The sequence below is a fragment of the Psammomys obesus genome, unplaced genomic scaffold, assembly GCF_907164565.1.
Source record: "Psammomys obesus unplaced genomic scaffold, mPsaObe1.curated_primary_1811, whole genome shotgun sequence".
In the NCBI taxonomy this organism is placed as follows: Eukaryota; Metazoa; Chordata; class Mammalia; order Rodentia; family Muridae; genus Psammomys; species Psammomys obesus.
In genome coordinates, this window is record NW_026594418.1 from 1645379 (window position 1) to 1660738 (window position 15360).

At 38.2% G+C, this 15360-nt stretch overlaps 1 protein-coding gene across 2 annotated transcripts in view; it reads left to right on the forward strand.

Moving 5' to 3' along the window:
• The first annotated feature begins 30 nt into the window (after window positions 1-30).
• Caap1 (caspase activity and apoptosis inhibitor 1) overlaps window positions 31-15360 on the forward strand; it is a 54943-nt gene continuing 39613 nt past the window's right edge. For both annotated transcript variants that reach the window (XM_055618942.1, XM_055618943.1), the window contains exons 1-4: window positions 31-342; window positions 3709-3906; window positions 4665-4749; window positions 5983-6058. In XM_055618942.1, the coding sequence (XP_055474917.1) occupies window positions 97-342; window positions 3709-3906; window positions 4665-4749; window positions 5983-6058 (605 nt within the window). In that variant the 5' untranslated portion in view covers window positions 31-96. The remainder of the gene's footprint in view (window positions 343-3708; window positions 3907-4664; window positions 4750-5982; window positions 6059-15360) is intronic.

The window sequence follows — 15360 nt, forward strand, 5'->3', positions numbered from 1 at the left end:
CGTCAAGCACGCGACAGCAGCGCCGGCCGCTACGGAAGCGGGGCTCTGTTGCTGCAGAGACGGCCGGCTGTCGCCGATGGTTGCAGCGCGAGGACCATGACGGGGAAGAAGTCTTCCCGGGAGAAGCGGCGAAAGCGGAGCGGGCAGGAGGCAGCCGCTGCGCTGGCGGCCCCGGAGCTGGTGCCAGCGCTGGGCGGGAGCGCGGGCAGCTGCGGGAGCGGCGGCTGCTGCGGGGGCGCCGCCGGCGGCGGGGCGAGTGTGGCGGGCGGCGCGGAACGAAGCGAGCGCCGAAAGCGGAGGAGCACCGACTCGTCCTCCAGCGTCTCGGGCTCCCTGCAGCAGGTGCGTGCCTCGCCTCGCGCCGCCTCCCGGAGCTGCGGCTCCCTCGGAGGAGACGGGCTGCGGAGCCGCGCGGGCAGGAGCTCATTGTTATTGTCCGGGTCCCCTGGGCCGGCTGTAGGGTCCTGAGTCCGGTCGGACCCATCCTCATGTTTTGAACTTTTTAAGTCTCTGGATTTACTGATCAGCGCTCCTTCCCCATTAAACTTTCGCGGCTTTTTTCCACTCGTGGTTTTCCTAATCTCCGGAGAGGATCGGTGGGTCGGGAACTAGTCACAAGTGCCGGTGTAAGCACTCACCATACCTTTCCCTTTTAATGGATTCTGAATATTTGCACATTACATATTTAAAAAAAAAAAGAAAAACACTTGAGAGCCAAGTTGAGGAGTTTTACCCACAGTCAAAATCGCAAGAATTTCATAGTTCCTACGCTTGAATTCAACACCTGAACCAAAAAAAAAAAAAAAAAAAAAAAAATGTTTCAGATGCATCATCCACGTGTCGTTATACCATTTAAAACGGTAGTTTGTAGCTTACTATAAAACAGATGTGTTCTTAATTCATCGAACACGTAAGTAAAGGCAGAAGTTGAAAGCCCCTCATAGGGCCACTTGATACGCGTACCGTCCTTGCCTCCTTTTGTGTTTGTAATTGGGTAACCTGCCCGCTTTGAATGGGTTTCCTTCCATGGTTAGGTGTCCCAGTAACTGCAGTTTTTAAATTGATGAATATTTAGTTTTTCAGCTTTGATTTTACATATAATACCAAAAAACACAGTGTTCTTGGATCTTGTGGTATACATCGGCGTGTGGAGTTACAGAAGTGAAATTACAGTGTCAAAAGTGTATGCGTTCTTAAAAGCGATGAATTCCTCATTCTCTGCTTCCTGGCGCCGTTTGCTGTATTTATCAAATGCTTCACACTCATGCCCCTTCGCCTTCATAGCCAGGACGGACCAAATAAACCCTAGATATGTGAACCCAACCCTTTCTTTTATAACAAAGCAGATATGTTGGGAAATAGAACTAAATGCTTCACTGGTTTATAGTGGAAATAGTATGAATATCGGTTTCTGCAAATCGTTACAAGTGTATGTTATCCTAACATCCACCTCCACTGTGTAACCCCGGTTAGCCTTGAACTTGCTATACGTAAGCTCTGTAGAGCTTGCTAGCCTCAAACTTAGCATCCATCCTCCTGCCTCCGCTGTTGGAATGCTGACATTACAGGTGTGTCCCATCTGTAGACTGAAAAGACACCGTTCCTGCTGTCTTTTCAGTTTTTTCACAGAGCTGTTGGACTGATGGGCCAAGTGAATATTACATCTAAGGCTTTTTTGTTTGTTTGTTTTTGAGCCAAGGTCTCACTTGTCTGGAACTTTCAGAACAGGCTGGCTTTGAACTCACCAAAATTCACCCACCTGTGTCTTCTGAGTTTAATGGCATGTGCCACTGCACCTGGCTAACATTGTTTTAATGTGTATTTTCCTGATAAATAGTGATACTTAACATTCCTACATTTTTATTTTCCATTTGATTCCTTTTGTATTGTATAAATTCTTTGCCTGTTTTTCTCTTATTCGGTGTTTCACTGAGACGTCTCACATATTTCTATAATGCTTTAGTTTTAAACTTTTATGTAGCTTGTACAGTAAATGTTGATAAAACTCTATTTAAAGCAGTGTTTCTCAACTTTCCTAATGGCTGCAACCCTTTAATATAGTTCCTCATGTCATGGTGACCTCCAACCATGAAATTACTTTTGTTGCTACTTCATAACTATTGTAAATATCTGTGTTTTCCCATGGTCTTAAGCGACCCTGTGACAGGGTCATTAAGCCCCACCCCCATCCCCCGGGTTTTCAACCTACAGATTGAGAATTTCTTTTTTTAGGGGTGTTTTGGTTTTTTTTTTTTTTTTTTTTTTTTTTTTGTAGCCAGAGCTGGTAGTTTCTTTGCCTCCAGGTTTGTGTTTTGGAAGATCTTAAAATTTATAAAAATTACTCTGTATTTTCTTTTAATACTTAACCTTCATGTTTATTTATTTTGTGTGTGCGTGTGTGCACATGTGTACCTCAGCCTTTAGAGGCAGGACAACACATTGGTTCCAAGATTGAGCTGAGCCACCTTGCCAACTCTTTTTCTCACAGTTTTTTAAGATTAAAAAAAAAAAAGTGTGTGTTTCCTGCCGGAGTGTGTGCCATGTGCATAGTCTGTCCAGAGAGGACAGAAGAGGGCGTGAGAGCTGCTGGAGCTATATATAGGTGGTTTTAGGCCATGGTAGGTTCTGGTAACTGAGCTCCAAGCCTCTGGTAGAACAGCAAGGGCTCTTACCTGCTGAGCTGTCTCTCCAGCCTCACACTTTCTAACATTACAATTTTAAATTGGGATTTGTGGATGCAACTATTTGTATGATTTTCTTCTATGTAGTCACACTGTTTGTTATTAGTGATTTTCTGTAATAATCTCATACTGAATTTTGTCTTTTTTAGCATTTTTTGTTGTTCATTTTTGTATTATCAAAGCCTAGTACAATGTCAGATAGTAGTAGTGATAATGGGCATTCTCATTTTGTTTTTTGTTTGTTTTTTTAAATTTTATTTTTAAATTCTATATTCACTTTACATCTCGATTGTAGCCCCCTCCTCTCTTTCAGGTCTCTCCCTCCTACCCTTTTCTTTCTATCTCCCCTCCCCCCAACACACCTGAGCACATCAAGTCGAATCAGGACTGAGCTCATCCTCATCCACTGAGGCCAGGCAAGGCAGCCAGGTAGGGGGAAGTGATGGAAAGCAGGCAACAGATTCCATTTTGTTTTTAAAGTAAGACTCTCTTCCTCCCTCTGTCCTTCCTCTCTTCTCCCTTCCCTTCTATCTAAGCCCAGGGCCTTGAGCCTGTGTGGCAAATGCTGTAGCACAGAGCTACACAGCCAGCTCTAATGGGAACAGTTCTAATGTTGTACCGTTAAGTATGTTTGTAACATTTGCTGCTGTTTGAGTCTAAGAAGAATGACAGAGTTTTCAATGAGTGACTCCTGAAGGAATCTCCTAATTTAAGTCTAAGATTTTAGGAACTAGTATCCATGGAGTATATTTTCATTACTAGTATCCATGGAGTATGTTTTCATTTGTGTCTTCTGAGGTATGATTTTCTTTTATTACAACTCTTTGAGCCAGTTATAGTTTGGAGAATAACATTAAAGTGTTGAACAACTAAATTTTCTTTTCTGACTTTAGCTAGATAATTGTGCAAATAAAAGGAATTTAAAAGTGCTTAATGAAGAATAATGCAATGACAAAAGAATGTGTCCTGCATATACTCTTTAGTATTTTAAATGTTATTTAGTAATTCATTATTTCTTTACTTGTAGGAAACCAAGTATCTTGTGCCAACTCTGGAAAAAGAATTATTGGCAGAGCACAGTGATGTTGAAGAAGGTGGATTGGATCTGACTGTTTCATTAAAACCAGTTAGTTTCTATATATCAGACAAAAAAGAAATGCTCCAGCAGTGCTTCTGTATAATAGGAGAAAAGAAGCTGCAGAAGATGCTCCCTGACGTGCTGAAGGTACTTTGCTGCTTTAGCAGGCCGCACACACGTAGACACACCCTCCTTTTCTAGCAGCCATTTCACTGAATGTAGTGTGTGATTGGATGTTCTAATCTGAAACAAGTTATCGAAAGAATGCAAGGAAGAGAATTTGGACAGCCTTAAGTGACCTTATTATATATTGAAGCATTTTTTTAAAATAAAAGTATTTAGGCAAGACATTTATTGACCCCATAGAAATAATTCAGTTATTTCCCCGTAGTCGTTCTAGCTGGAGCTACAGAGACTAACATAGTGCTGTGTACAGTCCACAACAATAGTTTGTAGTAGCTTGTGTTTCATCAAGTTTATGTTTTTGTGCATGTAGTTTTGAAAACATTAGAGAATTTTTTGATATTCTGATTTTTATGGTTATAGAAAGCCCAAGCAAAGCCAGGGCAAGGATCTCGTATGGTCATACCCTGCAGATTTAAATCTTTACAAGAATTACGTAAGGTAAATAAACTATGATAAGGGTGTCTGGAAGACTGACTTGTAACTCAGTTTTCCCTTCTAATAAATATGATGTTATTTCTTAAAATCTCTGAAATGTTCATGTCAACTGACAGCTTTCAGATTTCATCCCATAAAAAATGTATGTGAATATTCTTGAGGCTTCTATTTGTTTGATTATAAGATTTTGCTAATTGGAATTTTTCTTATAATTGCAGTTTTCCAGTTTACATTGGAGCTATAGTACATAAATGCAATTTTTTTTTAAATGTCATTTTCTTTAGAACTGTTCAGTAGAAGAAATTAAAAAACTATGCCAGGAACAATTAGAGCTCCTGTCTGAAAAAAAAATCTTGAAGATTCTTGAGGGTAAGAATGAATATTTCTACATTCTGCACACTTATTGAGTGGTTCTCTGCATAAATACTAAGGTTCTCTTTCTCTTGCTTGAATGTGACTTTAATTTTGTTAATGAGGAATCACTGAAGAATATCTTTACTTCTGTTTGTGCTGATAAATATAACTTACATCTTAGAGTAGAATTTCCCGAAAAAACCCAAATTTGGTATATATAGTTTTCTTAACTAATATATAGATAAGTCCATGTTTATATAGTATAATAAAATGAAAATTTATGGACACTATCAAGTACTGTAAAAAGTCACCAAGGAGTTACATTTTCTTTAAAATAATTAAGGCATTCTGCTTTATTTCTTTATAACTTCTAATGAGTTATTGCATATTTCTCCTGTTCCAACAAGACATAGACAATATTAGAATTGTTTGCAATTTTCCAGCATTTATTGCTTCCAAAATAGGATTCTTTGATACTGATATCTTTTGGAATATTGAATTTTTAATTATTTTTTGGTTTGATTTGAAACACTGAGAGGATTTTCCCATTTGCATGACAGAAGAATAAAAAGCAGATATGTTTAATTTCCAGATGCTTTTTTTTTTTTTTTAAATGTGACGTAGTAGTGTTGGAGAGATTGATCAGTGGTTAAGACTGAAGTTTGGTTTCCAGCACTAGCATAACTGCAGCTCCTGGGGATCTGATATCATCTTCTAGCCTCTGTAGGCATCCCCCTCCCCATCGTGCACACATATGTGCACACATATGTACACACACACAAACAAAAATAAAATAAATGATTTAGTGGAATTTGTAATTCTGGAAATAGATATACACATAAGGATAAAGTCTCTGATTCCTACATACACATTCTTGTATGTATGTACAAGGTAAAGGGAAGACAATGAAAAAAACTATTTTAAATATAACACTGGAGGCTGGAGAGATGGCTTAGGGGTTAAGAGCATGTACTGCTCTTGTAGAGTTTCCGAGTATTGTTTCCAGCACTGACATTGGGTGGCTTACAGCCATCTGTAATGCCACTTCTGTCCTCTGTGGACACCTGCACACGTGTACTTACCCACACCCAGATTCACACATACACACACATACACAGAATCAGGCAAGCAAGAGAAAACATTTTGTTAGTTTCTTAAAATCTGTATTTCTTTTAAAGATGACACTTTTTATGTAATGATAAAATAATTTTATAAACATGTTTTCAGTAGTTCATTTTTTTTTATAAGGTGACAATGGTTTGGACTCTGATATGGAAGAGGAGGCAGATGATGGCTGTAAGGTGGCACCTGATTTAATCAGTCAGTAAGTTAAAGCACAAACACTTTCATTTTCATTTCAGAATTTCTTTGTTTTTTCCTTTGAAGATCCCTGTTTTGAAAAAAAAAAATAGTGTCAGTGTATGTGTGTGTGTGTGTGTGTGTGTGTGTGTGTGTGTGTGTGAGAGAGAGAGAGAGAGTGAGTATATTGTCATGTGTGGGTAGGGGGAGACCAGAGGAGGACATCAGATTCCCTGGAGCTGGAGTTACAAGCAGTTGTGAGCTGCCTGAAGTGGATGCTGGGAGCCAAACTTGGATCTTTTGTAAGAATAGGAAACACTCTTAACTGCTAAGCCATCTCTCCAGCCTCTCTTTGAAGATTATGATTGTTTTTCTGAGGTTTTGTATGAGCGTCTATGTATGTGTGCGTGAATGTTTAATATATATTCATTTGACCTATTTATTTTTACATGTACATTTATACATATACTACTGGAAATATATAAATAAATAATTGGAATACTTTGATGATAAAAAAAGAACTTGAAAGTTTGAGAACCATTGCCAGTGGGCAATAGCATAAGTACCACAAGTTTAAGCTGAAGCCTAGATTTTTTTTCATAGTTAATAGAATATTATTGGGTAAGTATCACTTGAAGGGACAGTTTCACATTAAAAGTATAAAGAGGGGCTGGAGAATTGGCTCAGCAGTTAAAAGCAATAGTTGCTCTTCTAGAGGACCCATTTTGGTTCCTGGCATCCAATGATTGCTCATAGCCACCCAAAACTGTAGTTAAATGGGACCCAGTGCCGACTTTTTACCTTCTTGGGCACACATGTGATGCACTCATAAACATAAAATATAGGCAAAGCACTCATAAACATAAAATAAGCCTAAGAAAAGGTTTTTAGAGAGTGTAGAGAGATCATTAAATTATCTGTTTTCTAAAGCCTTGAAAATGTCTTGTGAGCTAGAGAGATGGCTCAGAGGTTAGGAGCACTGGCTGTTCTTCCAGAGGTCATGAGTTCAATTCCAAGTAACCACATGGTGGCCGATAGCCACCTGTAATCTCATCTATAATGAGATCTGGTGCCCTGTTCTGGCTAGCAGTCATACATGCAGGCAGAACACTGTATACATAAGAAATAAATAAGTAAATATTTAGAAAATGTCTTGCTATGTTGCTTGGCCGCCTTGAGAGAAACAGTCTTATTCAAGCTGTACAACTTGCTTTAAGTCATTTGACAACATAGAGAATGTTCACATTTTAAGTAAATAGTTTTAGTAGCTCTTTAAAAAATACTTAGTGTTAATCTTATATAATATATAAGTGCATATTGCTTAGTTTATTTAGTTTAAGTATTTACTAAATACTGTTTTTTTTAATACTTTAAAGTTTCTTCTTCCATACTCCTTCTTCTTTCTCCTTTATTTCCCTTCCTCTTCTGTCCCTTCTTTGCTTTTCTTTTTAATTTTAGTTATAGGAACTGAACCCAGAGCCTCACACATGCTAGAAATCTCTGTACCACCAAGATATATCTCTAGCCCTCAATTTCTTTAATTGTTTTGTTTCTTGATGTTACTTTTAGAAACTTGAATTAGGTTTTTGCTTGATTACTTTTATTTTCCCTTTATCAATTTTTAAGATATTGTTAAGGTTTAATTCTTTGTTGTCTCATACCTGAACACTAGTGCTACCCTTTTTTTTTTTTTTTTTTAGTATGGAAGCCATTTAATGGTTGCCCACTTAGAATAGAAACTTAAGTTTTCTTTAAAATTACAGGAAGGGGTTAGAGAGATGGCCCAGTAATTACAAGTCCTGGCTGCTTTTCTAGAAGACCTGGGTTTGTACCCCACCCCCAGGGAGTCCAGCATCCTCCTGTAGCCTCTGTGGGTACTAGTCATACACGTGATACACAGACGTGCATGCTGGGAAAACACCCATACACATACAAAAACAAAAAAAAAAAAAAATCTTAGAACAAAGGCTAGCTATGAATTTTAGCTCAGTGGTTGAGTATTTGCTTTGTATGAACTAGAACTGTGGTTCAGCCCCTAGAACCACAACAACAAAATTTAGTATCTAACTTTTTAAATTATTATAATGAAAAAGTTTTACGTAGATACAAAACCAATGTCATAAAGAACCCACTGTGTGATCAAACAGGTAACATGGACTTTTGTCATGTCCTGTCAGGTAGACCAGGCAATTGCAAACAGAGGCTCAGCACCTCTAACTCAGAAATCTCAAATCCAGGCTCTAGAATGTCTTAATCTTTGTGTTGATATTCAAAAAGTTTTAATTTTTTGGTTTGAGATTTTTAGTTTAGGGAACTTCAGCAGGCAAGTGATATACAACTGTCTCTGAAACCTGGAATTGTACTGTTCTAAGTGTGTAGATAAGGGACACTTCACCTGTATCTCCACACATCATCATTGGGGCCAGCGGTGGTGCTGACAAGGGCCAAATTACTGAGTTCTTTAATATTACTAGTGAATACTAGCTTTTATTTTTATTGTTTATTTCTTTAGTGATTTTGTTTTTTCTAAATTTATTTTTATTTGTATATGTGTTTGTGCTTGTGTATATGTATCTGTTACTTGTGTGTATTCTGTATGTGTATAGATGTCTGTAGAGGCCAGAAGAGGGTGTCGAATGGCCTGGAGCTGGAGTTAGAGGCTGCCTGCTGTGGGTGCTGTGATCCAAATCTGGGTGCTCTGGAGCAGTAGCGTGCACTTTTTACCACTGAGCCATCTATCACTCTAGCCCCTTTATTATTCATGATTTACTTTCAGGTGGGTTCTCCTTAGTCCTGTGCCACCACAGACAGCTCAGTGTATTTAATTAGGTCAGTTTATCAGTGAAAGCCTTTGTGCATGCTAGGCAAATGCCCAGCATCCCCACCTTAGTTAAATTTCCAAGCTACAGTAAACCGAAAATGATGATAACTAACGTTGAGCATTGTGTTGCACACTGTTTTAATCTTGTTCATGTGTCATCATTTATCCATTGGCTTTGTATAACAACCTTAGAGCATACACGTTACATTTTACATGTGGAAAAATGAGGCCCAGGTAAATTTGTGTGCCTTGGATTATAGAAATGCTTATGAAAGTCAGTGGCAGTGTCTCTTAAGTAGCTGTAGACTTTGATGTAACTGTATTCAACTTGGGGGCTTTGAAATACTTAATCCTCCGAATAGTACTTGTGTTTATTTGTAAAGTGAGGATAACCCTTCATAAGACTGAGATTAAATGAGCTGAAGAGGCTAGTTTTAATAAGAATGATGTAGGGCCAGTGAGATCATTCATTGGGTAAGACATTTGGTCTTCAAGTCTGATGACCTGAGTTCAATTTCTGGGTCTCACGTTGGAAAGAGAAAAATGACTCTCCAAAATTGTCCTTTGGCCTTCCCACAGGCACTCACCACAACTCCACACACACAATACAAAAATAAGTGCATGTAAAAAAAAATGTTAAAAAATATTAAGAATCCCAGTTGTGAACGAGGGAAACATCTTGAAGTGTGAAGCAAAGGTGCCAGGAAAGAGAGGGAATGTAGGGACACTGGCATTAGCTCCTGGCTCGCTTTTCTTTTCTCCTGCTCCAGGAGCAGAACAACCTAAATAAGCAAACCTGCAGAGATAAGAAAGGAGATGGGTTTTCAGAGAGAAAGCAGGGAGGGCATTTCATTTCACCTTGTTTTTGAAAAAAGTCTGAGGCACAGAATCAAGACATATTTTCCTTTTCTCAAAGCTTGCAAAGGCAGCCTAAGAGGCCTTTGCTGATAGTATCCTTTTGTATACTTTGTGCTCAGAGGGTCAATTCAGCTCTGTTTGTTTCAGGGAAGTGAACTAGTGGGTAGATTCATGTAAACATTTTTTGTCTTCTTCCTGGCTTCAGTAGAAGAGTCAGCTTAGCATATTTGGTGCTTAAACTTCACATGCCCTATGATGTGCTGTTACTCACTTTGTGAGTGCTTGTCCTCTGTCCAGGCTGAATAGTTGGTCCTGAGCAGCCAATCCAGGCAGATAAATACAGACCACTACAGAACAAAAACAAAACAAACAAACAAACAAACAAACAAAAAACTCAAAAAATGTAATCCACAGCTTTAGGGGACCTACCATGGATCTACTGGGGAAAAAAAAAGCTACATATTTTGAATTAAAATTTTGCCGTAGTACCCTATAGGAAGGAATAAAGAGAAAAGCTCCTTTTATGTCTTGGAGAATCATTTGTTGATGTCTTACCCAACAGAAACTCAGAATATAATCTTTTGTAGAGATAAAAAGAGGGTATAAAATTACAATGAGGTTTTTAGCATGGGTGTTCGTTTGATCTGGCTGTATCCTGATAATAAGCAAATTGAGTACCCTGGAAGACACTAGAGACTAATCCTTGTACCCATACATCTGTGTTTCTAAGTAATTGGGGGACTAGAATTGATTAGATGAACTTTTGCCTGAACTTCTGGTTTCTTCCACGGGGTGTATTAGGTTAAGGGTTTGAGTGAAGCAGCTCTTGCTGTCATACTAAACAGAGCAGAGGAAGAGTCAGGTTTCTTTTGACCCAGAGTCTTCCTGTTGTACATCTTTTTTTTACTTAACTAGCAAGAGGCAAACTGGATGACAGTGACTTCTCTTCCTCCTAGTTCCTCAAAACCCAGTTTAAAGGGAACATTTGGGCATGAGAGAAAATAGCTTAAAGTTAGCTTAGGAACTTCCTTCACATTGCAAAGAAATTAAACAGTAACAAAGAAAATATTGAGAAAATGAAACAGCAAAGGTAAAAGCTCAAAACTTAAGAGATAGAAAACACACAGAACTTTAGGCGATCATGAACCTGGTCTTTGTAAAGGCCATACTATAAAGAAGATCTTTTCAAGTTGAAGGAATTAAGTGAAAGTCAACTTCCTTGAAAAATTACAAGTAGATCTCACAGAAGTGGAAAACATGAAAAGTCGAATGAAGTTCTGTTGAAGGAGCAGCAAAACAGGTTGGATACAGTCACACCTGAACTGTTCCATCGATAAGTGAACATGTTTAGTAAATGCAAACTATTACTGTCCATACACCAACCTAGAAACAGATGAAAAGGTTTTTCCTTTACCTTATGATTTCTGCATACTCTTAATATCCAGAATCTTAAAAGTAGTGCCAGAAAAGTATATGGGAGATTTTAGGCCACTTCACTTGTGAATATAGGTTTGTGGATGTAAATAGAAATTTTACCATGGAGAATTCAGCAGTTTACCAAGTGGGTAATTACACTGCTGATCATGCAGGATTTACTTCAGGAATTTTGTAAGGAAACTTAATTAGAAAATATGTTAGCATAATTTAAATCACTAAATTGAAAGAGAAAAATTACATGACCGTATAAGTATATATAGAAAAGGCCATTGCTGTGTGGTGGTGATGCATGCCTTTAATCCCAGCACTTTAGGAGGCAGAGGCAGGTGAATCTCCGTGAGTTCAATGATGCCAGCATGATCTGCAAAGTGAGTCCAGAACAGCCAGTACTACACAGAGAAACCCTGTCTCCAAAGCCAAAAAAAAGGCCTTTGGTGCTGTTCAGGTATCATTTTACTTGTATATAGGTGTAGTACACAATGTTTTGATCCTTTATAAAATGACTATTAGGCAAGCAGATAAGCCTATCCATCACCATTCATGGTTGATTGCTTTGTTTTGTTTTGTAACAACATCTAAAATCTAGTTGGGTAAACTTCCTGTGTATATTGTTTTAACTACAGTTCTTATGTCATGCATTAGATCTCTAGACTTAGTCATCATCTGTTACTACAACTTGTGCACTTTGCCCTGGTAACACTTTTATTCTGTTTCAGTATTTATACATACATACATATATACATACTTGTATACACAAATCATATACAGATACACACATGAATGTATACATACATGTATGCGTGTATATATGTTTTCTTCCAAAATACAAATAGATCCCCACAGAAATGGAAAACATGATATGTTTTCTTTTTATATGAATTTACTTTTTAAGATTTTTTATTTAGTGAGTGTGTGTAGAACCTGAAGAGGCCAAAAGAGGGTGTTATAATCCCTGGAACTGCAGAGCCCTAGACAGTTCTGAGTCACCATGTAGGTGCTCTGAACTGACCCTAAGGCCTCTTCAAGAGCAGTAAGTGTGGTTACCTGCTGAGCCACTCTAGCCTCATATTTGAAGCTTTTAACATTGCGTATGCAATTGAAATAATAGTGTTTCTTGATTTTCTTGTTTGTTTGTTTGTTTTTTTCTTTTTTCTAAGGCAAAGACTTCATTGTTTCACTTGCTGTGCTGTGTCCTCTGGCAGGTCCTTACTGCGTAGCTCTGTCTATCCTGAAACTTACTATATATAGCCCAGGCTGGCCTTGAACTCAGAGATTTCACTATAGAACTCATAGCCTGCCTCTGTCTTTTGAGTGCTAGGATTAAAGGAGTGCATAGTATTGTGCCTTGCTTTTTTGTTTTGTTTTTGTTTTTTATGTCTGGCTTATTTCACTTGGCATAATGGCTCCAGGCTTATCCATGTTGTTATAAATGGTGGGATCTCCTTTCTTTCATTTGAACACATTCATATATATGTGTGTATATGCATGCATACATTTATGTGTGTATCTGTACATGATGTGTGTAATAGGCATGAATCTAATATATTACTGTATATAGTTTCAATATCCATTTATTTACCAATGGACTCATAGGTTGTTACTGTCTCTTGGCTGTTCTGAGTAAGACTGCAGTGTAAACAAAATGTGAATATTTCTGTGAGGTGATTTCATTGTCTTTGGATATATATAGAGTTGCTTTTATCTTTTTTTTTAACTTTTTTGAGAATGTTCACTCTCTTTTCTACAGTGGTTGTACAATTTGCATTCCTACCAACTGCTTGCAGGGCTTTCTTTTTTTCTCCACAGTCTTACTAATCCTTTTCCTGTTATTTTTAAATATATATTTTAATTGTTTTTATTTATTATTTTGTGTATGTGTGTGTATCTGTTCTTTTTCACATTGTGGGTTACTGGGATTGTTCTCAGTCAGGCTTGACATATAGGATTCTTAAAACTAAAACCTCAGAAACCATAATGGTACATTTGTGTGACAATCCTAAAAATGGGTGAGTGGGACCAGGGAGTTGTTTGAGTAGGTAAAAGTACTAGCTGCAAAGCTGGCCAGTATGGGACTGAGTCCCAGAACCCAAACAAATCTGGCTGCAGTGACAGAAAATCCCAGCACTCCTACAGTGAGGTGGGAGGTGAGACTGGAGAACCACTTGTGAACTCATGGCCATCAAGCCAGAGGACACAGCACAGAAACAACGGAGTCTTTGCCTTAGTAAAATGGAAAGCAAGAACTGGCTCCTGAACGTTGTTTTGTAACCTCTACATGTGTGTTATGTCATATGCTGTGTGTGTGTGTGTGTGTGTGTGTGTGTGTGTGTGTGTACACAAAATTTTAAAAGGTGGTTAAATGTCCAAATATGTCAGAAAGCCAGCGACCTGGAAGAAGTACACATATTCTCTAACTTAGTGGGAGCCCAGCTTTATTGTGGGACAGACATTTACCCATATTACCAGTCTGTTCTTTCACTTCCAGTACAGTACTCAGTAAATTCCATGAGATACTCAGTACTTTTATGTGAAGTGAGGAGGGGGAGGAATAGATGATCAGAAGTAGATGCTAAGTTACATGTAATTGGAGTGAAAGTTCTGATGTGTGAGTACATTACTATCTTAGTAATTGTTCTATTTCTGTGATGAAACACTGTGATCAAGGCGATTCTTACGAAAGAAAGTATTTAATTGTGGTCTTGATTACAGTTTTAGAAGATTAGCTCATGTTCATGGCAGGAAATAGACAGGGACATTGGTGTGTCAGTATCTGAGCTTTACATCTTGATCCAAAGGCAGTAGGTAGTGAGAAAGACACTGGGCCTGGCATGGGCCTTTGAAACCTCCGAGCTAACTCTTAGTGACACATCTACTTGTTCCTAAACCGTTCCACTAATGGGTGACTAAGGATTCAGGTATATGAACCTCTAGGGGCCATTCCCATTTGAACCACCACTGTGACTGTAGATAACAAGTCTGTGTTGTATAGTTCAAAAAACAAAAGGATGGAATTATGACTTTTTTTTTTTTTTTTGAGTGAAGCCCTGGCTGTCTATAGTAGGCCACCTGGCCTCGAACTCAAGAGATCTGCCTGTTTCTGCCTCCTGAGTGCTGGGATTAAAGGCGTATGCCACCACCACCTGGCTGAATTATGAGTATGGTTACTATAAAGAAATGATAAAGGTTATATAGATGGCTTAGTTTAAGAGCACTTGTTCTTCTAGAGGATCTGAATTCAGTTCCCAGCACCCAGATAAGGCCACTCACAATTGCCGCTAATTCCCATTCTAGGAGGATTTGATGCCTTTGGTCTCCACAGACATGCATGCATATTTGTGGAGACCAGAGGCACCTAAATCAGGTTAGACTACCTCCTGGAACATTCATCCTTATTTGTTTGTTTGTTTATTTTATATGCATGCATGTAAATAAATAAATAAATAGATAGACAGATAAATAAATAAATAAATAAATAGGTAGATAAATAGATAAATAAATAAAGATAAATGTTCCAGGGGGTAGTCTAACCTGATTTAATATTACCTATTGGATGCATATAGTACCCTATTTTATTATTTTAAATAATATTTTATATAGTACCCTATTAATGCTGTTTTTGGATATCAATTAAAGAGCAGGCTTTGTTATAGATTATTTTGCTCAACTACTGACTAATGTTAATTGACTGAACATCATTAAGGATAAGTTGTGACATTCAGTTGTTTATGTGTGTTAAGTTTAAGTACAGTGTGAGTTAAGTGTTTTTATTTTGCATTGTGTTTTTTGAAACTGTCTCAGGTAGCCTCATCTGGCTCTTGTTCTGTGTAGCAGATGTTGGTCCTGCATTCTTGACCCTCCTGCTTCTACCTTGTAGACCCTAGCAATTATAGGTATGCACCATCATGCCAGATCAGTATTTTCAGTTTAAAATGGGGGTGTAAACGTCAGTACTTCACAAGGAAGGGATAACAGTCCTTATATTAGGCAAAGATGGACTGCACAGTAGATGCGGAGGTTATGTACTTTGAAGATGGAGGAAACAGCCATAAGCTAAAAAAAATAAATGGGCTTTTAGGAAGGAGAGAATAAACAAATTAGCTCTCTCGTAGAATCTTGAAGGCATGCAGCAATGTTTTTACCTTGGTTCTAATTCCCTGAGGTTCTGTTCAGATTGCTGGCCTGCAGAACTGTTTGAGAGTAGATTTATCTTG